Source organism: Hevea brasiliensis, chromosome 14 (assembly GCF_030052815.1).
Source record: "Hevea brasiliensis isolate MT/VB/25A 57/8 chromosome 14, ASM3005281v1, whole genome shotgun sequence".
Lineage (NCBI taxonomy): Eukaryota > Viridiplantae > Streptophyta > Magnoliopsida > Malpighiales > Euphorbiaceae > Hevea > Hevea brasiliensis.
The window spans coordinates 15,078,335-15,104,081 of NC_079506.1; the positions used below are offsets into that span (position 1 = coordinate 15,078,335).

Here is a 25,747-nt window from a genome sequence, read left to right on the forward strand (position 1 = left end):
AGATCACGCTGCTGATCATGCCTAATTCCCAGCATAATTTTAAGATGGTTAATGTTACAACGTAAATAGAGAATCATTGAAATCCAACCAAGATTTCCTATAGTTTCCATCCTAATCACTATATCAACAAGGTCAAGCTTCAAAAATAGGGATGCAAACAAAACCTTCACTCTTATTATATTGACATTCAATCCACAATCAAATTACTGACTTGAGTGTCGGAGTGGTTGCCAACCACCACCGGCCCTCACCCTTTCTTTGGTTTTCAGGAGTTCATCAATTGGCTAGATTCAATATCCAAAAATTCCACGACAACATCAGTTGGCGCCATCTGTGGCAAAAAACCACCGATCATTTTTTCCTCATCTTCCCTTTAAAATGTTTGTTCGTGGTTTTTCTGGAAATTTCGCTTTTTCCTTCATAACAAATCCATGGTTGACGTAGGATCAAACTCTAGAAAGGCACCTTCAGAAATCTTGGAAGATATAGATGCTCTGCTAATGGCAATACATGTACAATCAAATGCAGTAGCCCACGGAACCCAACCAGGAGGCCTCTCTAATCCTGAATCTATGATCACAAGAATCAAAAGAAATGGAGGCTAGGCTAGAATCTCTAAAAAAAGAATATGAACAAAATATCAAGGGTAGCACCCCTAATACTCTAATAACAATACCACCACCTCCAGCTTCCATGACAACCATACCATCTAGGAAGCCAAACAGAGAGGTGAAATCTAGAACCAGCAAAGGCAAGGCGAAAAGAGTATACTCGGATGATGATGAATCAGATTTCGAACAGAGTGCCCTTAGCCAGAAAATCGCATGAGCAATCAAGAAGTTTTAGAAAATTTCTCACGATGATGATTACGGAATGAGGGATGGCTCACCGCTAAGTGAAGAGATATTATCTGAAGTTTTCCCACCAAAATTTAAATTACCAACCCTATACAAATATGATGGGATCTCTAACCCTAGAAGCCACTTGGCAAATTTTCGAACAATAATGCTTTTATAGAATGTTAATAATTTTATTTTGTGCAGGGTTTTTCTAATGACGCTAATAGGATTGGCCCAGAAATGGTATCAAAGGCTCCTAAATGGTTCCATAGAAAACTTTAAATAATTGGCGAGCTCATTTAAGTAGAAATTTACAAGTCGCATTCCACCAAGAAAGCTGTCATCCAATCTCATGAAGATAAGGCAAGCCGAATATCATTTAGGGACTACACATCCAGATTCAATGTAGAGGCTATCCAGATAGAGAACTTCAATCACGAAATAGCCTGCAAAGCAATAAAAAAGGGATTTAGAAACAAAAGATTTGTGGATTCCCTAATAAAAAAACCGACTATGGACTACGAGCAATTAATGGAATGAGTAAAGAAATACATCAGATTGGATGATGAAAGAATAGCCTTAAAAGAAGAATGGCACGTGGGACAAATTTTAGAGAGAATATACAAAAAAAGATGTAGCGATTGGCAAACTTATGGATTAGATTCTGGAACCTCTAGATGAGATTGGTATAGCTCTTACACTCCACTAACAGAATCCAGAGCCCAAGTGTTAATGTGGATACAAAAGAATAGCTAGGAAATCAAATGGCCACCAAAAATGAAGCCATAAATTGCAAGTTAGAGAGACAAAAAGAAGTATCACCATTTCCATAATGATCATGGACATACCACAGACAAATGTCATCAGTTGGAGGATGAAATTGAAAGACTCATTCGGTAAGCGAACCTCAAAAGATTTGCTAAGACAAAAGGGAGACAAGACAAACCAAAAGAAAGAAGCCAAGAAAAACAGGACAAAGAAGAGCCCATCAGAATCATTAACATCATAGCAAAAGGACCAGGAGGGCATAGAAGCAGCAACAAAAGAGTAGCCGATACTCTTAGCTCAAAAAATGTATTTCTTATTTACACGAAATCCATCTCCAAAGAACCAATCATTTTTTAGCCAAAAGATTACGAAAATATTAAAAGAGCTCATTCTGACCCTCTGGTGGTTAATATGTTATTGAACAGGTATATGGTATAAAGATTCCTCATTGATACAGGTAGTTTAGTCAACTTGATTACACTGGAAGTTTACTAGAAGCTAGGATTGAAAAGGGCAGATCTCATGAAAGTAGCATTCCCATTGGTCAGACTAGTAGATAAAACTGTATTAATGGCTAGAACAACAAACTTGACAGCAATCCTAGGTGACGAAATCCATAAGCATACAATATACATGGAGTTCATAATAGTGGACATCCCACTGTCATACAATGCCATCTTAGGATGGCTAATTTTAAATGGTAATAATATTTTGATTAATATGGATTGTTTATGTTTAAAACTTTCAGCACCAAGTGGAATAGCCATGCTAAGAGGGAGCCAAAAATCAACCCATGAATGTTATATCCGATCTACAAAAGCAGCCGATAAAGTCACACTGATAGTCGATCTCTTGGAGAAACCAGAGACAGCATCTCCCTTGAGCTAGCAGACCAAATAGTGATCCCTTTTTGACAAATTTCCACTCCTTTGACATTTATCACAATTCAACACAAATTTCCTCACATCCTTAAAAAGATTTGGCCAAAAGAAACCAGCTTGCAAAATTTTACTAGCTGTCTTAGAGATTCCAAAATGACCTCCATAATCAGAAGCATGGCAATGATGCAAAATACTCTGTACCTCCTCTTCAGGAATACATCTTCTAATTAGACCATCACAACATCTCCTAAAGAGTAAAGGGTCATCCCATCTATAAAACTTCACCTCATGCAAAAATTTTTTCTTTTGTTGCCATGTCATACCTAGAGGTAAAACTCCACAAGATAGATAATTCACAAAGTCTGCATACCAAGGTAGTTTAGCAACAAGAGAGAAAAGTTATTCATCCAAGAAAAACTCATCAATAGGGATTTCATCCAATTCTTCACCATCCAATTTCAACCTACTAAGATTATCAGCAACTACATTTTCAGCTCATTTCTTATCTCTAATCTCCAAATCAAACTCTTGTAGCATCAGAATCCACCTAATGAGCCTAGGTTTGGCCTCCTTTACTGAGCAACACGATGGTCGCATGATCTGAAAATATAACCACCTTTGAGTCAATAATGTAAGGTCTGAACTTTTCTAATGCAAAGACAATTGCTAAAAATTCCTTTTCAGTTGTTGCATAATTTGTTTGAGCCTCATCCAGTGTTCTACTAGCATAATAAATAGCATAAGCCTTTTTGTCCTTTCTTTGACCAAGAACAGCTCCAATTGCATAGTTGCTAGCATCACACATAATTTCAAAAGGTAGGCTCCAATCAGGTGGTTGCATGATAGGTGCAGTGATAAGAGCTTGCTTCAACCTGCAAAAGGCATCCAAACACTCTTGGTCAAATACAAATGGTGTGTCATTACTTAACAAATTAGACAAAGGTTTAGCTATTTTAGAAAAATCCTTGATAAAGCGTCTGTAGAACTCGGCATGTCCTAGGAAGCTTCGAATTCCTTTGACATTGGTAGGAGGAGCCATCTTTTCTATCACTTCAACTTTGGCTTTATCAACCTCTATTCCTCTGTTAGACACCAAATGTCCAAGCACTATCCCTTCCTGAACCATGAAATGACACTTTTCCCAGTTTAACACAAGGTCGATTCGCACATCGTTGCAAAATTTTAGAAAGGTTAGCCAAGCATATATCAAATGAAGATCCATAAACAGAAAAATCGTCCATAAAAACCTCCATTATGTCTTCAATGAAATCTGAGAAGATTGCCATCATGCACCTTTGAAAAGTGGCTGGTGCATTACATAACCCAAATGGCATCCTTCTATAAGCAAAGGTTCCATATGGACAAGTAAAAGTGGTTTTCTCTTGATCATTTGGATGGATAGGGATTTGAAAAAAACCTGAATATCCATCTAAATAGCAAAAGTAAGAATGCCTAGCTAGTCTTTCCAACATCTGATCAATGAAGGGAAGTGGAAAATGATCTTTTCTAGTGGCAACATTTAATTTTCTATAATCTATGCACATTCGCCAACTAGTCACCATTCTAGTGGGAATTAATTCATTATTTTCATTTTTAACCACTGTCATTCCTCCTTTTTTTGGAACAACATGTACTGGGCTCACCCAAGTACTGTCTGAGATGGGATATATGATCCCTGCATCAAGCAACTTCAAAATTTCCTTTTTAACAACTTCTTTCATATTTGGGTTCAACCTCCTTTGATGTTCAATAGATGGTTTACAATTTTCTTCCAAAATGATTCTATGCATGCAAAAGTGTGGGCTTATTCCCTTAATGTCATCTATGGTGTATCCCAAAACTTTCCTAAATTGCCTCAACACTCTTAACAACTTATCAGCCTCTAAGGTACTCAAGTTTGCATTTACAATTACTGGATAAGTGTTATTAGTGCCAAGAAATTCATACCTGAGCTGAGAAGGAAGTTGCTTAAGTTCTACCTTAGGTGTATCTTCTTCCTTGAATGATGGTTGCTTAGATTCGGCTTTTTCCTTTTGTGTGAGTTGAAAAACTGGAGCAGAAATGAATGGTGGACTTCCCTCTAAGTGTTGAGCATATGCAGCTACATGAGGGTTGTCATAGTCTATGCCTCCTCCATGAACCAGACAATTTTCAAGTGGATCTTCTGGATATTTCTTTCTGAAGTGTTCTTCAACCAGCTCATCAATGATATCAACTCTCAAGCAAGTATCAGCTTCAGAATGATGCTTTTCATAGTGTTATTAATATTGAAAACCAATTGCTCTTCACCAACCCTAAGAGTTAATTTTTCTCCCTTAACATCAATCAATGCTCCTGCTGTAGCTAGAAAGGGTCTTCCCAAGATAATTGGAATATTAAAATCTTCCTCCATGTCCAAGATGACAAAGTCAACAGGTATGTAGAACTTCCCAACCTTCAGAGGCACATTCTCCAAAATCCCTTCAGGATACTTGATTGATCTGTCAGCTAACTGAAGAGAAATGTGGGTTGGTTTAAGATCTCCCATGTTGAGCTTCTCATAAATGGAAAGGGGCATAAGGCTAACACTAGCCCCTAAATCACATAAAGCTTTTGTAGAACATGATTCTCCAATGTGGCATGGAATTGAAAAACTCCCTGGATCCTTGAGCTTTGGAGGAAGTTTCCTTTGGAGGATAGCACTACATTCTTCTGTCAAAGCTACAGTTTCATCATCTTCAAGTTTCCTCTTGTTTGAGAGAATTTCTTTCAAGAATTTTGCATAAGAGGGCATTTGTGAAAGAGCATCAACAAAAGGCACATTTATGTAAAGTTTCTTCAAAACCTCTAAGAACTTCCCAAATTGCCTATCAAGCTTGGCTTTGTGAAATCTTTGTGGAAAGGGAAGCTGTGGCTTGTAGGGTTCAGGAGGTATATATTTCTCTTCCTTCTCTTCAATTTCCTCTTTACATTTTTCTGCACTCTCTTGTTTTTCACTCCCATCAGTTCCTTTTTTATTTTCTCTCTTCTCACTGTTTTCACTCTTCTCATCATTTATAACTTTTCCACTTCTTAAAGTAATAGCTTGACACTGCTCTCTTGGATTTTCTGGTTGACTTGGAAGCTTTCCAAAAGACTTAGCACTTGAGGAGGATGCTTGTTGTGCAATCTGGTTTTCCAGCATTCTGTTGTGTGTTTGCATCTGTTCCAGCCTTGCTTTCACCTCTCTCATCTCTTCATCATGCTTATTTTGGTTAGCAAGTATCTGTTGCAATAAAGCTTCAGTGGTGGAATTTCGTTCTTGCTGTTTTGGTGGAGGGTTCATATTTTTCTGCTGAAAATTAGGCAGTGGTTGCCTATTTTGCTGATATGGAACTTGACTCTGCTGTTGTGGTTGAAAATTCTGATTTGGAACTTGACTTTGCTGATTTCCCCATGAAAAGTTGGGATGATTCCTCCAATTTGGATTGTAAGTTTGAGAGTAAGGATTCCCCATTTGCTTGTTTACATAATTACCAACATAATTCCCCATTTGCTTGTTTCCATAATTACCAACATATGCTGCTTGTTCTCCATAATCTACTCCACAGCTGGTAGTTTCCTCTGCATAAGCAACTTGTTGTGAACTTCCAGCTGATGATGTTGAACTAACCAACATACTCAAGTCTTCCATCTTTTTAGCAAGGACATTTGTAAGTGCATCAAATTTTGCATTAATCATGTTGAATGGGTCAAGATCATACATTCCAGCAGCTTGCCTTTTTTGAGTTGGAGTTGGTCCTCTTGGACTACTCCAAAGATGAGTATTCTTTGCAATTTTCTCCAATAGCTCATAAGCTTCATCTTCATGCTTTATAATAAATTCTCCTCCTGTTTGAGCATCAATAATCCCTCTAATTGCAGGAGTGACATTTGTGTAAAAATTCTGATTTATCATCCATTTTGGAATGGCATGATGTGGGCATAATCTCTCTAATTCCTTCCATCTCATCCATGACTCATAGAGAGTTTCATCTTCTCTTGGTCTGAAAGCTGTCATTTGATTCCTCAACTCTTGAGTTTTTCCAGGTGGAAAATATTGTGCAAGAAATGCATCAGTGAGTTGCTCCCAATTTGTAATGGAGTTGTGAGGTAAAGAATCAAGCCAATCCAATGCTCTATCTTTCAAAGAGAATGGGAATAGCTTCAATCTTGCTGCATCATCAGACACTCCAGGTTGTTTTTGCATGTCGCAAATCATAGCAAACTTCTTCAGGTGTGTGTGTGGATTTTCAGAAGGATGTCCTCCAAATTGAGAATTTTGAATCATTTGAAGAACTCCAAAATCCATCTTGTAACTATTTGCATCAATCCTTGGTCTTGCTATGCTCTCTCTCAAATCATCAAAACGTGAAAAAGCATGGTCCATCATACTTCCCCTAGGCACGTTTGCATTAACAACTTCTTCCCCTTGGGTTTCATTTTCATTGTTTTGACCATTTCCAGCATTACCAACACCAATTCTAATTCTTTCATCAGCCATGTTTGCTTCTAATTCAGTCTCTCTCAAAGCTTCTTTCCTTCTTCTGGTTTCTTTCTTGTTGGCTTTACAAAACTTTTCAATTTCAGGATTGAACAATAAGGATGTGTCAGTTGTGCTTCTAGCTCTTCTCATAAAAGGTTAAAAGTACCTGAAAAAGAACAAACAAACACAAAAATGAAAAGATAACAAAAATAAAACTATAATCAACTAAAATAATCAAAAATTCAATCTTAAGCAAACAACTCCCCGGCAACGGCGCAAAAAACTTGATGCGTCCCTACCGCAAGTGCACGGGTCGTACAAGTAGTATAGAAAAATATCGATCCCACGAGGAGTCGTGTTAATGATTGAATTTTTGATATAAAAGTTGACTAAATCGAAGTATCTATGAAATTAAAGAAGTGAATTGATGAGTAATGGAGCGTAAAATCTATATGTGCAAAATCAATATTCTATTTAACAATGTATTGCATTAAACTAAAATTGCATCAAATTGAAATAAGCAAGTTCAAATATGGTAATATTGAAAATGGCAATCAATTAGATTAAATTGAAAATTAACAATGGTAAAAAGGCGATTCCGGAGTTCGGGATTTCATATTCGAGCTATTTTGGGATTTAAATCGGTTATCCAATTTTATGAAACTTATGGGTTTTAAGGGGATTAATTCTTAAATCCTTTGAATTCCCTTTCGAGTGAGACAAAGAGTGCCTTAATCAAACTAATCCTACTTTCGTGGAGTTAGAATTAATTAAGACCCATTAAGTTCTTTAATTAATCTGTGAATCCTCTTAATCCTTAGCCTATTTCTAGGTCTAAGTTAATTAAGTCCAATTTCTTGATTATCTATCACAAGGTCTTCTCCTTTCGGTGCTTCAACCATGGATTAAGAACATCACTTAATGGGATCCTACACTAAGCATGTCATTAAGCATACAAGAAATGAATAAAACTCATTAAGACCACAAAATATGGATTACCCAATCAAAATCCACAAAATATCTCAAATATTACAGCCCTTACTCCAGAATCAAAAGTAAACTACTCACTATCCATAATGCTTACAAGATATGATGAGTTTAAATGGAAATAAAGCTTTAATCTAAGCTAAGAAGTAAGAAATTAAACACTAGAAATGTAGAAAAATATAAGGGAAGAAAGAAATCTACAAATCTTGGTTGAAAATGGTGTGGAAGGTGAAAGTGACTCCTCAAATTCTGCCTCTCTTCTCCTCTTCTTCTTTGCTCCTTGTCCCCCCTCCTAAAATGGGAAAATGGGACTATTTATAGCATTTTTCTGACATGGAGCCCTAAAATAGTATGTTCTAGGAGGAATTAATTGAGGGAATCTGCTGCCAGCTCATTAATGAACTCTTTATGGGACTGCATAAGTGGACTGCATAAGTTATGCATCCCTTATGCGCTTACTGGTTCTGAGTCACTTATGTGAAACTGCATGACTTGGTGCATAGGTTATGCACAATTCCGTGAAGGTGCATAAGGGAGGCGAGAATGTGCATAAGCTATGCTGTCTCCTTATGCACATTTCGGCTGGTTCTGGAACAGTGATCTTTCTCCTTATGCAGATCTGCATAGCTTATGCGGCAAGTTATGCACAATTTGGTCAATGCATATTTCAGCTTGAAAACTTGTTTTTGACATCTTTGGCTGTAGAAGACACTCCTCAATGGCAAAATTCTCTTCAATCCTTCAAAAACACCATTTTTCCTACAAAACAAAGTAAAAATTACAAATTAATCCAAAATCGACAATTATGAAAAACTAACTAATTTACTAATAAAATTAGCTAAAGATAACTAATAATAGAATAAAATGGCTATAAAATTAGACCTAAATGACTATGCAAAATGTATGCATCAAATAGAGGAGGTCAAACTCCATGAAGGAAATAAGATTAGGATCAGAATTGCGTTGTAAGGTTTGAATAGAGACGAGCTCATAAGAACACTTGCCTAGAGATCATCCACCTTTACTTAAAGTTTGGAATGTGGACCTGAAAACCAAGCCAATACAATAAAAGAAAAGAAAAGAAAAATTATAGCAGACAGGCAGCAAGTTATTAGAGAGAAAGTCCAAAAACTATTAAAAACAAGCCTCATCAGGGAAGTAAAGTACCTGATATGGTTTGTAATACTCTCCCTGTAGCAACTCTGTACATTCTACTGTTTCGGTGACTAGTGTCAGTCCGGACAGCTAGAACATCCGGAAAAATATTTAAACTAAAGTGAGGAACCATAATTAACTCAAATATTAATAAGAAAAATTTAGAAAAAATTTTAGAAATAAAATACAACCAAGTTAAATGAGTCGGTGCCCTAGCGATGGATAACCCAGTGGAAAGTTGCGGTTCTCGCAACTAGGAGCCCTAGACCCAAGGAAAAATTCATAAAACAATTTTTGGGACTCCAGAGAAGGGTCATTGAGGTTCCTATGGTATTAGAATGCTAAGAAAATGCTTAAAAAAATTTTTCAATCGGTACAGACAATTTTGGTCTGTTAAGCCAAACAGAGGGCATTTTGGTCATTTCGTCTTCAGAGATAATTTTTGGCCAATTTGTCCAATTAAATAAATAATTTATATGACATAAAATGTGAATAAATATTGCTGAAAATTAAATTGCAAATGAGTAAATAAGAAAAGAAGAGAAAATGAGTTAAATGTGAATTTTTACCTCATTGCTTATGTCATTAAAACCCTCCCCACTAATCACAATTAAGCCAACTTATTAAAAATGGATAATTAAGACAAAAATAAACAAAAGCAATTAGAATTCATCTCCTTCACCCAAACCAGCCGAAACACCTTCCATACCCAAACCACCATTGAAAGCTTATCAAAGCTTCATAACTCACCTCATCCTACCTTTAAACCCTTACCTAGCTCCACAAAAAAATTAACCTTGCAACTTGAACATCCTCTAGGCAGCTAAAAGAGGAAGAAAAAAAAAAAGAAGTTTGGGTAGCTTGAAATTATGCTCCAACAAGGTTAGTGTCCAACTCTTACTCCTTTTGCTTTAATTCATGTTTAATAGCATGAATTGTGTAGGAAATATAAGAAAATAAAACAAACAAGTGTGTGTGTGCACCTGACAAATTTCAGCAGCTAGGGTTAGTTAGGGTTTGATGATTTTGCTTGGTAGAAAAATAGTTATGAGCAGCCTTTGGTAGTGGATGAGAGATTTAACATAATTAAGTAAGTGAAATGCAAGAATTGTGCATGTATGAAATGAAAAATTAAACACTTGAACAATTCTAGGGTTTGCTCATGTGATGGTTCATTAACCTTGTAATGGTCAATTAGTGACCATTTTAATGTGTGTGAGGAGGAATTGAAGTGAGTAAGGATGTTGGAGTTGAAATTTGGTGTGCTGCCCTTGGTGACCTGCAAGACTGAGTATAAGTCCAGTAGGTTTGGGTAGTTATAAATGGAGTTGTAGAGGTTCAATTGGTGCAAGGACAATTGGACATGAAACTAGACATATAATGGCACAACTTTGGTATAGAAACCTTGCCCAGAAAACAAAATCAAGTTGACCTAAAAATTGCCCTAATCCGGGTGACTTGCATTCTGCCTGGGCAAAATGACCAAATGAACAATGTTTATTCATTTGGTCATAACTCAATATAGAAAGGTCCAATTGACCTGAAATTTTACCAGCAGAAATCTGAGACATAGACCTACAACTTTCATGAAGAAATCTAACCCAAATTTTGATCATAATATGCTCAAAAATTAACCTGCAGTCAGTACACAAAACACTTTAGATTTGGTTCTGTCCAGAAAATTCTAGAGGTTTGCAATCCGGCCAGTTATGGTGTTTAGGCCATAACTTGAGCTACAAAACTCCAAATGAAGTGATTCAAAAAAATAAATGTAACTAGACACAATAAGGAACAACTTTCATGAAGACAACTTTGCCAAATTTCTACTGTACAAATGACCAATGGAACAATAAACACAATCTTGAAATCTGAAAATTTTGAATAACTAACACTAAGCTTAGAAATGGTATTGACAACCAATACCAACAACTTTAGAATGCAAAATGTGGTATGTTGGGAGTATTAGAACCAATGTACCTATTGTCTATGCAAAAGTCAACATTTTAGTTGACTAATGAAATGAATAGTAACACCTAAACTTAAATTTCAAGAATTATAAAGTTTAAAAGTGTAACATGCCCTAGTACACCTAGTAAGATTGGTTTGGATAGGTTGGCATGCCAATAGGGTTCAGTTAGCAGTACTGCACATGGCATTATGCTATTCTTTGATTTTATGGCTTTCAGTCATTCTGACATTGTGATGATACTTGGCCTTGTGCCTAATGTTTATTACAGCTTAGTAGCTGTTCTGTTGCACACCGGGAGATACATATGTGACTGATGGTGTGACGGCCCGAGGTACTTGATACCCAGTGCTATTTTACCCGTTTATCCAGTCTAGTCATCTAGTATAGGTTACTTGGGCAACCAAAAATGGGAATTGATAAGTTTAATGAAATAATGAATATAACAAATACAAAACAAATAAGACTACAAATAATTATCGAAAAATTATCTGCATAAGACATTAATACATTCACTGCATATTTATTTTCTGTTATTTCTTTTTATTCTATTATTGGCACTACTAAGCATTATTGCTTAGAGCGTTGCTTTTTGCCACGCGTAGGTTCTGAAGAGACCGATAGAGAGCCCAATAGACCACAGACTGGGTGAGACCATCTACAGCTCTGCATAGTGTCCGTGTCACTTCATCGACTTCAGTACATTGGTAGGATACTAGGTTTCATTTTGGTATTTTGTAATTAACTTTTACTTTCTCATGTATAATTGAGACTCATGTAATATATTTTGGTATTAATGTAATAGTGAAAATTGTGTTTATGAATGAAAAAGTGAATATTTATCTATGACTTGCATATGAATATCATATGAAATGAATGAATGAGAAATGGAATTGTTGCTGAAAAATATTGAGATTTTATTGATAAATTAGAGTTTGGGAATGATTGAAGACTTTGGAAGTATTTTTCACAGGTTCCGAAGAACTGTTTTCTTCATTTTTAGCTGGTACTCTGCTGGATTTTCTATAAAATTTGTGGAACCTCAAATAAATTGATGTTTTCCATAAATGACTTAAATAAATCATACTTCACCAATTATACTTTATAACTATGATAAAAATAAATAAGGAAGAATAAAAATGATTGAAATAAAATAGGGTGTTTCGGTACACTGTGTGATATATCTTACTCGGCTATACTGTAGACAGGTAAGGGGTGTCACATGGTTGGCAAACATAGTCCTAATGAAGAAATCGAATGACAAATGGAAAATATGTGTCGACTTTACTGACCTCAATAGAGCATGCCCAAAAGATCACTACCTACTACCAACAATTGATAATCTAGTTAACTACACAGCTGAGCATTCCGTATGCTCCCTGGTAGATGCCACCTCAAGGTACCATCAGATAAAGATGGACTCCAAAGACGAGGAAAAAACAACGTTCATCACTGACATAGGCATCTTCTATTATAAGGTAATGTCTTTTGGCCTCAAAAATGCAGGTATAACTTACTAAAGGCTAGTCACCAAAACGTTCAAAATATTAATCAGCAAGACAGTAGAGGTATGCGTAGATGACATGATCATCAAGAGCAAAAATCTAGAGGACCATCCAAAAGATATTGCAAAAGCATTCGACATATTCGATAAAGTATGAATGAAGCTAAACCCAGAAAAATGCATGTTCAGAGTCAGGGTAGGAAAGTTCTTAGGATTCTTAATTTCAGAAAAAGGGATTGAGGCCAACCCCAAAAAGATCAGAGCCATTATGGAGATGAAGCCACCAAAAAGTATCAAGGAGATCCAAAGATTAAATGAGAGAATAACCGCACTCAGGCGTTTCATGTCATGCTCCGCAACAAAGTATCTGCAATTCTACAAAGCGCTCAAAGCAAGGAAAAGCTTCAAATGGGGAGAGGACTATCAGGTAGCTTTCGATGAACTGAAAAATTTTCTAATCCACCCTCCTCTATTGGACTCACCGATACAAGGCGAGATCCTCTATCTTTATCTTGCAGTGACCAAGAAAATTGTGAGCTCGATTCTAGTAAAAGAGGAAGACAGACAACAAAAACCAATTTATTATACAAGCCAAGTCCTAAAAGGAGCTAAACTCAACTACCCAACCTTGAAAAAATTAGCATTTATCGTACTCTTAGCGCCACAAAGTTAAGACTATACTTTGAATCCCACACTATTGAAGTACGAACGAACTACCCCATGAGAAAGATCTTGCAAAGGCTAGACACATCAGGATGCTTATCCACTTAGTCAATCATGTTAGGAGCCTACAATATTAGGTATGTACCTTAAACAGCTCTAACAGCGCAGTTCCTGGCTGATTGGTCGTCGAACTCACACCATTACTAGAAGAGGAAGCAGAGCAGAAAGCAACATGGAGCGTTTGGGCCGATGGAGTAGCAAGCACCAGTGGATCCAAAATTGGGATAATCTTGGGTGGCCCCCACGACATAAAACTCAAATACGCTACACGGTTGAACATCCAGGCTACGAATAACATAGCTAAGTATAAGGCTCTGTTGATGTAACACCCCTCACCTGATCTATAGTGTAGCCAAGTAAGGAATGCCACATTATGTGCTGGAGCACCTTATCTTATCTTACTTTATTTATTATTTCCTTTAATCCCATTATGTTTTAAATCACCATATTTTTATAAAGAAACTGACAGAGTTTTTCCTGTTTTATTAACATTTGATCCGTTAAACAATTACCTATTTAAATAATTTCATATCAATCTCAACTTCAATCATCATTTCATATCATCTATCACATCATCATGCACTCATATAATCATTTCATGTATAATTTATCTCATTTCATTTATGAAGTTCATGTACATAATTTACAAAACTTTATACAATCTCAAAATTTCATTACAAGCTTTCCCCTATTTACAATGTATAAAAAGTACATAACTAAGCATCCATAGGCCCTGCCAAATGTAGTGATGAGTTAACACACACTACTGCAGATCAATCCAAAATGCCAGTCTGAGCTCTACTGATCTTTGTCTCCAGTACCTACGCATGGAAAAACCTATGTGCTAAGTATATTGCTTAGTAGTGTAATAATAAAATGAAAATAGACTAAATAAATAAATGTACATGTATCATGTAGGTAACATCATAAAAAAATGCATTTTCATTAATTATGAGTTATTGCACATTTCTGTTGATCTTTAAGAGCAATTTAGTTCATAAGGGTCTTTTCCATTCATTTGCTTAACATTCAATCTTCTTATTACTTTTCAATGCCCAAGTAACCTATAATAGACTGTTAAGACTGGATACACGGGAGTATACTAGTTAGACACCCCATGTGTCTATCAGGTATACATCTGTCAGGCATAAAGCCAGCAGGCAGGTATAAAAGCCAGTAAAATGTGTCAAGCATAATTGCCAGCATGTCAGGCATAAAGCCAGAAGAATAATTGTATTAGACATACATTGTCTATCAACAATCACTCATGAAGTAGGCTCGAAAGCCATGGGCAGTACTGCATCTGTGGTCCCTAATTGACATGTTAATCGATCCAACTCATACACATATATCTAGGCATACATGGGCAATTCGGTATCATTAGGTATTCCTAGATCTCATTATTTCATCATATGTTTTATTCATACTTCATAGCATTAGTTCTCTATTCATAATGGGAACATAAGTCCCAATCACATATTTTCATGTTTCATGTGTGCATCAAACTCTTTATGTTAAGCACATATCACATTTCAAGTCATTTTATGAAATTTTAATGAATTCCAAAATTGATGGTTTAGCTTTCCCTAGCAATTTGGCCCTAATCTTCAATTACCTCAAACATGGGACACTGCCCATTGAACCTCTGAAGGCAAAGAAGATTATTAAAAAATCATCAGGTTACAGCACCCTCAATGAATAACTCTACAGGAAGTCCTTTACTCAACCATGGCTAAAATGTATCTCACCTGAAGAAGGAGCAGAAGTCCTTATCAACATTCATGAAGGGCTATGCAGAAGCCATGAGAGCTCGGACAATCGTAAAGAAAGCATTCAAACAAGTGTACTTTTGACCTACAGTAGTTGACGATGCCAAGAATTTAGTCCAATAATGCAAAAAATGCCAGGAGCATGGTTTCATCCCTCGAACCCCCTCTAAGAAATTGATAGCCATTGGGAGTCCTTGGCCTTTCTACTAGTGGGGAATTGATGTACTAGGACCGTTCCTAAAAAAATTGGGATCTAGACAGTATGTCATCGTCACCATAAATCACTTCACTAAATGTCTAAAGGCAGAAATAACACAACTCATCACTGCCAACAAGGCCATCTCTTTCATCAAGAAAAATATATTTTGTCGCAGCGGTATCCCTAAGGTCCTCATCATAGACAATGGAACTCAATTTGGAGGGCAAAAATTTAGAGAATTTTGCACAGAATAGGGAATTGATCTCAGGTTCACATCAACATATCACCTGCAGTCCAACAGCATGACTGAAATCACCAACTGAACCATCCTAAGTGGCCTAAAAAGAAGACCGGACAAAGCAAAGGGAAGATGGCCAGAAGAGCTCCCATTTGGACCATGGGCGTTCTGAACTACTCCCAAATTAGCAACCGGAGAGACACCTTTTTCCTTAGCATATGGATCAGAAGCAGTCATCCCCACCAAAATCAACATCTTAAGTTCCTGAATAGAAAATCCAGAGGTAGTAATGGACAACAAAGACCTCATATTCAATCTTGACCTAGCAGAGGCAGCAAAAGACCAAGCTTTCATCAAGATGGCTGAATATCATCAAAGAATGACTAGCATGTACAACTAGAAGGTAAAACACACATCCTTTACCATTGGCGATCTAGTTATAAAGAGACTGGATATCTCAGGAAACAGAGCAGGAGTAGGCAAACTAGGCAGCAATTGGGAAAGACCATATGTAATCTTGCTTTAAAAAGGTTGTATCATATTTTGTTTAGAAGTTGTAACTCAGATTTACTAGTTTGTGATGCTTGTGAATTTGTTAAACAGACAAGACAGTATTATCCTTTAACAGATAATAAAAGTTTAGTCTTTTTTAAGACTATTCATTCTGATGTATGTGGAGTTACTACTTCTTTGTCTGGGTATAGATAGTTTGTCACTTTTATTGACTGTTGCACCAAGTTGACATGAATTTATTTGATGAGAGCAAAAACTAAAGTTTTTCCTTGCTTTTAGCAGTTTCACAAAATGATTTACATACAACTTGATGTTAAGGTTAAAATTTTAAAAACTATTAATGGCACAGAATATCTTAATAGTATTTTTGATGCTTAATTGAATTCAAATGATATAATGCATCAAATTAGTTATGTTAACACTAATAAATAAATTAAAATATCTAAAAAAAATAAATATTTACTAAAAATAGCTCGATCTCTTATATTTAATATGAATCTTCCTAGGACAGTCGGGATGAATCTAAGCATTAATAAATCCTTTGTCATGCTAATAATTAGGGCGCAGCAAGCTTTGAATTTCAAACGGAAATATCATCTTTGGACCACCTGCTTTTTATTTTATTTTAATAATGGTTCCATGTGGCTTTGCATTAAAATACTCGAAATCTTGCATTAAAGAACGAAATTTCCACCAAAACTGGTTTGTCGTGGCTTGTAAGTCTTTTTAAAACTTTTTATTTTTCTTTCTATGGATCATTTTAAATTATTAATTAATTATTATTTAAAAAATACTTAATAAGTTGGGGAAAAACAAACTATTCCTATGAAAATTTAATCTCTACCGAATATTGACCAAGTCCAAAGCGAATGGGAACATGGGAAGTTTACATCCCAATTCTCAAATTGCACGATCAAATTGCAGCTTTATGACCCAAACTCCATCTGTGACCTTTTCCATGAAGCATATCGAAACTTGTTCTTAATGTTTGGCCCATAAACTCTGTAATGTTATCCGAAATTAGTCTCAATTGATGAACACTTAATTTACATTTTGTTTATTAAATAATCTTATATAATAAAAATATTAGAAATAGCATCAACATTTAACAAAACACAGCAATTGGAGGGTTATGAAGAAAACCACATAGCATAAAAATCAAACTATCTTAATTGAATTACTATATTTTATAAATTAAATCAAATTAAAATGTATAAAAATTAAACTATCTTAATTCGATTTAATTCAAATTGATCGATTTTTGAGTTGTGATTGATTATTTATTTAGACTTAATATTCAAGTTATTTAATCTGATTTTAATTTTGATTTGAATCTAATAATCATTAATCAATAAAATTAAATAATTTATAAATATATAAATACATATAATACATAAATTCCTTATAAAATTAAAGTAATTTAAAAATTAATAAAACAATTCGATTTAATTTGATATAATCAATTTTTTGTATTTAAAATCGAATCAAATCAAAATAATTAAAATTCTTAAAATTTAAAACTGAACTAACCATCAAATCAAAATAATTAAAATTCTTAAAATTTAAAACTGAACTAACCAAATTATCTTAAAAATGAATCAAATTATTAAATTATGATTGTTCGATTCAATTTATTCAATCAAACCGAATAATAATCACCTCTAAATATTTTTGTTAATAATTATCAATAAAATTTTACTATATGCAAACCTTAAACCAAAGATAAAAATGAATAAAATAAAATGATCTTAATTCGGCTTGATTCAAATTGATCAGTTTTTAGTTATAATTAATTTTTTATTTACACTTAATATTCAAGTTATTTGGTATAATTTTAATCTTGATTTGAATTTAATAATCATTAATTAATGATATTAAATAATTTATATATATATATATATATAATACATCAATTTGCTATAAAATAAAAGTAATTTAAAATTAATAAAATAATTCGATTCGATTTATCGTAATGATTTTTTTATTCAAAATCGAACCAAATCGAATAATTAAAATTCTTAAAATATAAAATTGAACTAGTCAAATTACCTTTAAAATGAACAAAATTATTAAATTAGAATTATTCTATTCAGCTTATTCTATCAAATCAAATAGAAGTGCAAAATTTACAGTTCATTTACTAAAAAATATCGATAAGAATCCAATCTAATAATTTGAATACTGAGATAATATTATTAAAATTAAGATTTTTGAATAAAATTAAAAAAAATAGCTTTTTATCATTGAGCCTAATTTAATCATTGAGTTCTCTTATACTATGATTGAGAACTTTGATAGAGAGGAAAGAAAATAGAAGAGGGAAAATAGGAAAGAAAAATAAAAATAATGTAAAAGTAATTTTTCTTCACTTGTGGGGATATTAGGGAGGAAAATAAAGAGGGGGAATAGTTTTTTAAATAGTAAAATATATATTTTATTTTTTTATTTAAAATTAAAATAAATAATTATAAAAATAAAAAATTAATTTTATGATTTTTTTATTCATTTTTTCTTTAAAATGAAGAAAAAATAAATATTAAAAAATAAATATATTTATTTTTCTTTATAATTTTCCTTACTCCCTTGTTTATTTATTTTTTTTTCCAATCCAATGATAGCCTTAAAAACGCAGCTTCACAGAATTTGATTGGGAAAAAAAAAAAAAGTCTAGAGGTAAATAAATTATAAAATTAAATTTTGAACTGAATAAGAAAATATTTTTTTAATTAAAAAATTAAAAAATTATTTTTTAATATTTTAATAATAAAATATTACAAATAATAATTTTAATATTACATAATTTTTATTTTATAATATTTTTTTAATTAAAAATAATAAATAAATAAAAACTATTTTATTTATAAAAAAATAATGTTTTTGTCAGCCGAAGATTTATTTCACTTTAGTTAGTTAGAAAGTTCCTCGCAGCTTAATGTTGTACTTGCAACCACGGAAAATAGCACCGCCCGTCCACCACCTTCGAGAAACTGGGAAATCATATCCACTGCCGACTGGTATGCCTGGTCGGCTAGACCTACTCATACAGGTGAAAATGGGGCCACTTTTCCTAACGAACAATTTCACTATAATAATGTCATCTCCGTCTCTGCAAATTTAGTTTCATTTTGCTCGAAAATGGACTGGAAATTCAGTTCCCGTCATACAGTAGAGAGCATGTTTATCAGCAATTTGATCTCTCGTGATGAAACCCAAGAAATTCAAAAGAAATGGACCGATACTATGAATTCTCTTAATCAGAAAATCCAAGCCATCATCAGAATTCCATCTATCAGATTAAGGTTATTTCGTATTGGGAAGCAGCTAGAATGGGAGAAGATGGTCATGGATGGTTCAATTCAAAACACTAGACGCCTCCACCTGGTGAGCACAACGCATCTACGGCCTTGGCAGATTGTTGATGAAATGATTTCAGTGATTTATCGCTACTTTTACAGGAAATACGTGCCTTCACCGTATACCCAGATCGAGAATTGCATGAATGAGTTCTTCTCAATGATCCCAAAAGAGAACAAATGTTATTTAGAGGTAATTCGGCTGTCCTTTCTTCCAGAACTGTTGGTCTCGCTTTATTTGTCCCCATATCAAGTGGACAAAGTCTTTGCTTTCGGAATGATTTTGCATATTCTGAAGTTTAGTAGAATAGCATTGGCGAAAGATTGGCGTAACGAATGTGCATGTTTGGTGTTAGAGTTTTGTAAGTTGCTCAGAAGGGTGTCTCATGAGGATTCCCTGTATCTCTCTTGCCGGAGTGCTCTTGGGTTGTTGCTGAAAAACATGGATATTGCTAGTTGGTTGTTGTATGGGGAGGATACCAAGGGAGCCAGTTGTTTGATGAAGGAGATTTTCTCTTTTGTTGGTGAGCTGGGGAATAGATTGTGTGAAGATTTGGCTTCCAGTACAGAATCTCCCTGGAGTTCGGGGCCCTTTTTTTGTGATGTTTGTGACTTTAAGGCTTTTTTGCTCCCTTTGTTTATTGTCATTAAGAGAGGTCCTAGTTCTGATCCCATTCTCAACAGGGATTATGTGGACGCCTTTAGGTTTCTTTATGCTACATTTAGTAAATTGCTGAGAAAGATGGATGAATGCCTTCTTAAGATGCAAAGCTGTTTTCCTTTAAACACAACATGGGAAGATGTTACAGTCTGGAATGGATGGTTTCAGCATCTCGCCATTTTGGAAGAATTGCACAAAATCAGTGAACTTTATGACATCGCTGAAGAAGAATTGTGGATGTCTTTACGGCAGAGAGAGTTTTCACTATGTGTGCTGCTTGTTAAATATTTGAAGCCAACAGATGATATTAAGTGGCTTCTAGAGCATAAGAATGATTATGGATTTGAATTTAGGAGGCAATTGGCCAGGCAGATGATTCCCAAGGCAAATGAAGATTTCCAAAGATCGCTCAAGATAGTAATTGACAAGTTCCTCAACATGGGAGCTCATGTTGAAGGCCATCAGGTGCTGCCTAATGATTTGTTATCACAACTCAGGGTACAAGAAGAGAGTGCAGCAGGACTGAAGAGTTACAGCACACGTTATTTGACGGAGAAGTGGTTTCTCTCAATGTGCCAGGCTATATTCAATCCACAAAATGCCCTTTTTATTGCATGTCCAAATGATCCTGCACGACTCTATCCTAATCCTGGTAAGCTTTCCGCTGAATGTAATGCATTTTTCCTTCAATAGGATCTTATTGCTGTGTGTCGTGATCTTTTCCTGATAGAAACGATTTGTTATCCCCTATCTTGCATTAATAAAGCGTCAGTTTTCCCAGCTTATTTAGAATTTGCTGACACCATAAGATTTATATTTATAGCATTGGTCCCCTGAAATTGTGAGAGATAATCATGCTGTGACATAATTAGAAATAAAGTTTACAGACAAATTAAAAGCTTAATGTTGAATAGGAAAAAAGTGAAGTTTCATTCATAATATTGAAATAGAGTTCTGATAGAAATGAATGCTTTTTAAATTGAAGGTCTGGGTTATGTATGTGATTCTCTCCTCTGATATCTCTTTATTCCTTTATGTAGTTGACATACAATTATGTTTTTGGTTCAATAAGTATGATCAGAATTGCACATTTTTTATTCCTACAGAAAGGATTTAGTACTCATACACTTCTAATATATGCAGCAATTAAGCTGGAGAACTTGCACCTTGAGTATTTCCGGTTAGCTGGTAAGCTGATAGCATTAGCTTTGATTCATCAAGTGCGAGTAGGTGTTGTCTTTGATCATGTTTTTTTCTTACAATTGGCTGGAAAGAGTATTTCATTAGAAGATATACGGGATGCAGATCCATGCTTGTATAGTAACTGCAAGCAGATAATGGAGATGGTTTCCAAACCCATTGTTTCTGATGCTTTAGAACTGAGGTTTATTGGGGGTGCAGAGTACAAAAGGAGCGCAGAACTTTGCCCTGATGGAAAGAGCATAGTTGTGAATGGCAAAAATTGGAAAATATTTGCTGATCTTATCATTCAACATCACTTTGTTACATCTATCTCTAAACAGGTTTCTTATTTTGCTCAAGGTCTTGCTGATGTTTTTGGTAACAAATGCCTCCAGAAATTCTTTTTCCATTGTTTAGATCTTGAAGATCTTGATTGGATGATGCAAGGAATCGGAAGCAGTGTTTCTCCGCATGATTTGAAGGCAAATGCAGCAAGCTATAGATATTATGTAAGTGATTCTCTTCCAGTTTGCTTATGCTATGAGCTTGCAGAATTTTTCTCATATCAACTCTGTTTGAAATTATCTCTAAACTAAAGTCTACTTTTCCTTTATACTTTCTTCTATTATATTATAGCTTACAAGTAGTTTAAAGATTTTCTTCTAACAATTTTTGGACAATCAATCTGAATATTTGGCAGAGTGACAGAAGGAGACATGTTATTACAAATTGGGAAAAGGGTAGGCTTTTGGGACGCGGGTCATTTGGATCAGTGTATGAAGGATATGCAGCCGGGGGTTTCTTTTTTGCTGTGAAGGAAGTTCAATTGCTTGATCAAGGAAATCAAGAAAATCAAGCAAAGCAATGTATTTACCAAATAGAGCAGGAGATTGCTTTATTAAGCCAATTCAATCATCCAAACATTGTTCAATATTATGGAACAGACAAGGATGAAACAAAGCTTTATATTTTTCTAGAGCTTGTAAGTAATGGCTCTCTTACAGAAATTTACAGCAGGTATCATCTTAAGGATTCCCAAGTGGCTGCTTACACTAGACAGATACTACATGGCTTGAAGTACCTCCATGAGCACAACGTAATTCATAGGGACATCAAATGTGCAAATATATTGGTGAATGTTGGAGGAACTGTGAAACTTGCAGATTTTGGATTGGCAAAAGTGACTGAGTTTAATAATCTCATAAAATCCTGCAAGGGAACGCCATGTTGGATGGCCCCGGAGGTTGTCAACCTGAAAAGAACAGGAGGGTATGGGCTTCCAGCAGACATATGGAGTCTCGGATGCACTGTGTTGGAAATGTTAATTCGGAAACCTCCATACTCTCATTTGGAACCTGCACAGGTTTTGTACAAGATTGGAAGGGGTGAGCCACCTCCTGTTCCTGATTTTCTGTCAGGATTATCACAGGATTTTATCCTGCAATGCCTGCAAGTTAATCCAGACGATCGTCCCACTGCTGCTCAGCTCTTGGACCATCCATTTGTTAAGCGGTCATCTCATGCCTAATTAGGCTTTGCAAATATCTCAGTAATTGTGGTGGTTTTCTCCGCTTCAGCCACTTATGCCATTATAAAATATCACACTTTCGCACTCCAACACAAGCACAAACACACATATAGGCATCACAAAAGAAGGTGATGCCAATGTTTTGCGCAGTATTTCCGTAGGGAAAGTTTTGCCTCCTCCAAGAGTATTACACTAAATTAATGGGTGAATATCATATGTACCCTCACTCGCATTCGTATGAGGTTTATTCTTCTTAATTCATGGAAGACTCACATTTTTGTGATGAGAGAGCATTGCATCCGATGTATACAATAATCTAACTTATTTTAGGTCTCCCTTGGAAAGGCTAGTCTCATGAGCAGCAGTAAGCTTGGCAATAAGTTTGTCCCTAGGTGGCCAGCTTTCTTGCATTATTGGGATATCAGAAAATTCCTGCATCCAAGCTATTAACAGTGGGAACTTTTCCTGGTCTATTAGTTTTGCACCACTCATCTCTTCATAAATTTCAAGATAATAAGCAGGCAACCCCAGTACAAGATCTACTAGTCCAATTTTCTCTCCTCCAAAGAATTTCTTTCCCCTTAATTCTTCTTCTAAATATTTCAAGTTTTGCAGATAAGTGTTGCTTCTAGTTGTTCTTTCCCTTCTGTCAAAAGAACACCAAATCTTATTGACTGTAACACCTTCATCAAGAAAACAATAAAGAATGCAAGAAATGCATTATTTTCACTTTAATTGTATATTAATTAATGATGAGAGCTAATTACAGTTACCTTATCTTCACCAAATCTGACCCAAAACCGAGCCATGGCTTTCTGATGTGGATCTTCAGCCAACAAAGGAGTTTGCTTCCATGTCTTGTCCATGTATTCAAGAATGAAAAGAGATTCACAGACGGGTTTTCCATTGTGCACAAGCACAGGAATCTTCCTGTGGACATGGTTATGTTTCACAAGTGAAGGGCTCTTGTTGGAGAGGTCTTCGTATATTGCTTCATACGCGATACCCTTCAGTTTTAGTGCACAAACCACCCTTAATGAATATGGACTTGACCATATCCTAAAAAGCTTCACTTCTTCTTCCATGGCAGATTTGATATCACTAACTACTACCTAGGCAGCTAATTCAGTGATCCAGTCCCTTCTTTATAATCAATTCTCTGGACTAATTCAGCTTCACTTTTCTTTACTCAAAAATTTTGTAAAAGTTTATATATAACAATAATAAAATAAAAATTAGGAGAAATAGACCGGTTTAATTTCACTCCAAATAGGGGGAGAGATTTGCCCAATTCTTATATCTAGCACAAATGCATATCTCAAACCAATGTGAGACACCCTCATGTTCAGGCATTAATATTTAAAGTATGAAATTTACAGGTAAATATAAGTGATTTAAAGTAGAAAAAAAACTCTAATACTAAATTAAAAAAATAGACCAAGTCTAATTGCACTTCAAAAGTTAGGAAAAGGCTTCCCTAATATATTTTATAAACGACTAAGCAGATTTCTTGTTCAAATTGGAATCTAGTCTTAAAAAAAAAAAATAGATATAAAACTATTGGATCATGCTTCTTGATTTTTAGGATGAAATAAAATAAAATATATGAATAAATGAAGCTTCCTTTTAATATGACTTCTCTATTGATCATTATGTGGGCAACTACCCCTATTTTAATTTATTTTAATTATATTTCTATTTTTTTATTTTTTATTTCATATTTTTTACCATTTCCTGAGTTATATATTAAAGATTAAAATATTGTACCGTTTTTATAATGTTAATTATGTTTTTAAATTATATATTTTAATTAGATATTGAGAGAAAAAAATATTAATCGTTGAGATTATTTATATTTTAAAAAATTTTATTTCCAAATGATGAGCCTTTACTGAACAATTTTAATTTATGTTGGCAACAGTATCAGGGCTAGGTGCTTTTTTCTCTTTTTTTTTTCTGAGGGCGATAAATGATATATATATATATTAGTAAAAATAAATAAAATATAATTTAGTGGATGTGTTGAATGACTTTTAATAAAAAAAAAAGTTAAAATAAAAATTATCAAATTAATTTGATGGAGGTTAGCTGATTTAAAATTTATATTGACATTCGTCCACATACTTACCAATTTTATTAAAATTAAATATTTTTTTAAATTAAGTTAAAATATCTTTGTATTTTATAAAATTAAAATTTTTAGTTATTTTGTCAAAAAAAATATTAATAAATTTATTTTAATGTTCAATATTTATACCATTTAATTTTTATAATTTTTACTATTTAACCAATTCAATTAATCCATTTGACCACGGTTAAAATAAATGATTAATATTTTCTTTGATAGAAATTTAATAAAAAAATTAAATAATTTAATTTTATGAAATAAAGGATGTTTTAATTGAGTTGTAAAACATAAAAATTAAATAATTAATTTTAATAAATTATAAATATCTAAGAGTAGTTTATTCTAATAAAAATTTTAGAATAATTAAATAACTTTTTAAACTATTTTTTAATATACAATCTCAAACGGACGCTTATACTTTTACTTGTAAATCCAAAGACTACATGGGCAGGAAAGCCCAAGCCAAGCCCAATACAGAAGATAACATTAATTTGCGCACCCCAGTATTGGCAAATTAAAATAGGGATTGCTGAATAAGGGGGTAACACAATTTTATATGTATTTTTATAAAAATTATTAAATTTTAATTTTTTTTTATAAAGTTTATTAAATTTTAATTTAATTTTATAAAAATTATTATAATTAGAAATTAAAATTTTTTAAATTAACATGTTAACCCATGAATTATTTTATAAATAAAATTATATTATTTTATTAATTTTTTTAAATAAAAAAGAAAATAGATCTTAAAATGCTTCTAGCTATACCTAGTCATTAAACCCATCTCCTTTTTCTATTTCTTCTTTATAAGTAATTACTAATTAGATAATTTTATTTATAAAATAATTGACAAGTAATAAATTAACCTGA

At 34.0% G+C, this 25,747-nt stretch overlaps 1 protein-coding gene, 1 non-coding gene and 1 pseudogene across 3 annotated transcripts; 2 read left to right on the forward strand and 1 right to left on the reverse strand.

Moving 5' to 3' along the window:
- Positions 1-6,414: 6,414 nt before the first annotated feature.
- Positions 6,415-6,522, forward strand: LOC131173572 (small nucleolar RNA R71). Its single transcript, XR_009143888.1, has one exon. It is a non-coding gene; the product is annotated as a small nucleolar RNA R71 (small nucleolar RNA).
- A 12,430-nt stretch (positions 6,523-18,952) lies between these two features.
- LOC131168850 (E3 ubiquitin-protein ligase UPL5-like) lies at positions 18,953-22,765 on the forward strand. Of its 2 annotated transcripts, XM_058135323.1 has the most exons (4): positions 18,953-20,691; positions 21,183-21,227; positions 21,582-21,730; positions 21,922-22,765. In XM_058135323.1, exons 1-4 carry the CDS (start codon positions 19,161-19,163, stop codon positions 22,747-22,749), a joined length of 2,553 nt encoding a protein of 850 aa, XP_057991306.1. In that variant the 5' UTR covers positions 18,953-19,160; the 3' UTR covers positions 22,750-22,765. The 2 variants fall into 2 exon arrangements, with proteins under 2 accessions (XP_057991306.1, XP_057991305.1); XM_058135322.1 differs by having other exon boundaries at positions 18,965-20,691; positions 21,183-21,730.
- Positions 22,766-23,070: 305 nt separating this feature from the next.
- LOC131172797 (probable glutathione S-transferase) lies at positions 23,071-23,956 on the reverse strand (annotated as a pseudogene).
- Between the last annotated feature and the right edge of the window lie 1,791 nt (positions 23,957-25,747).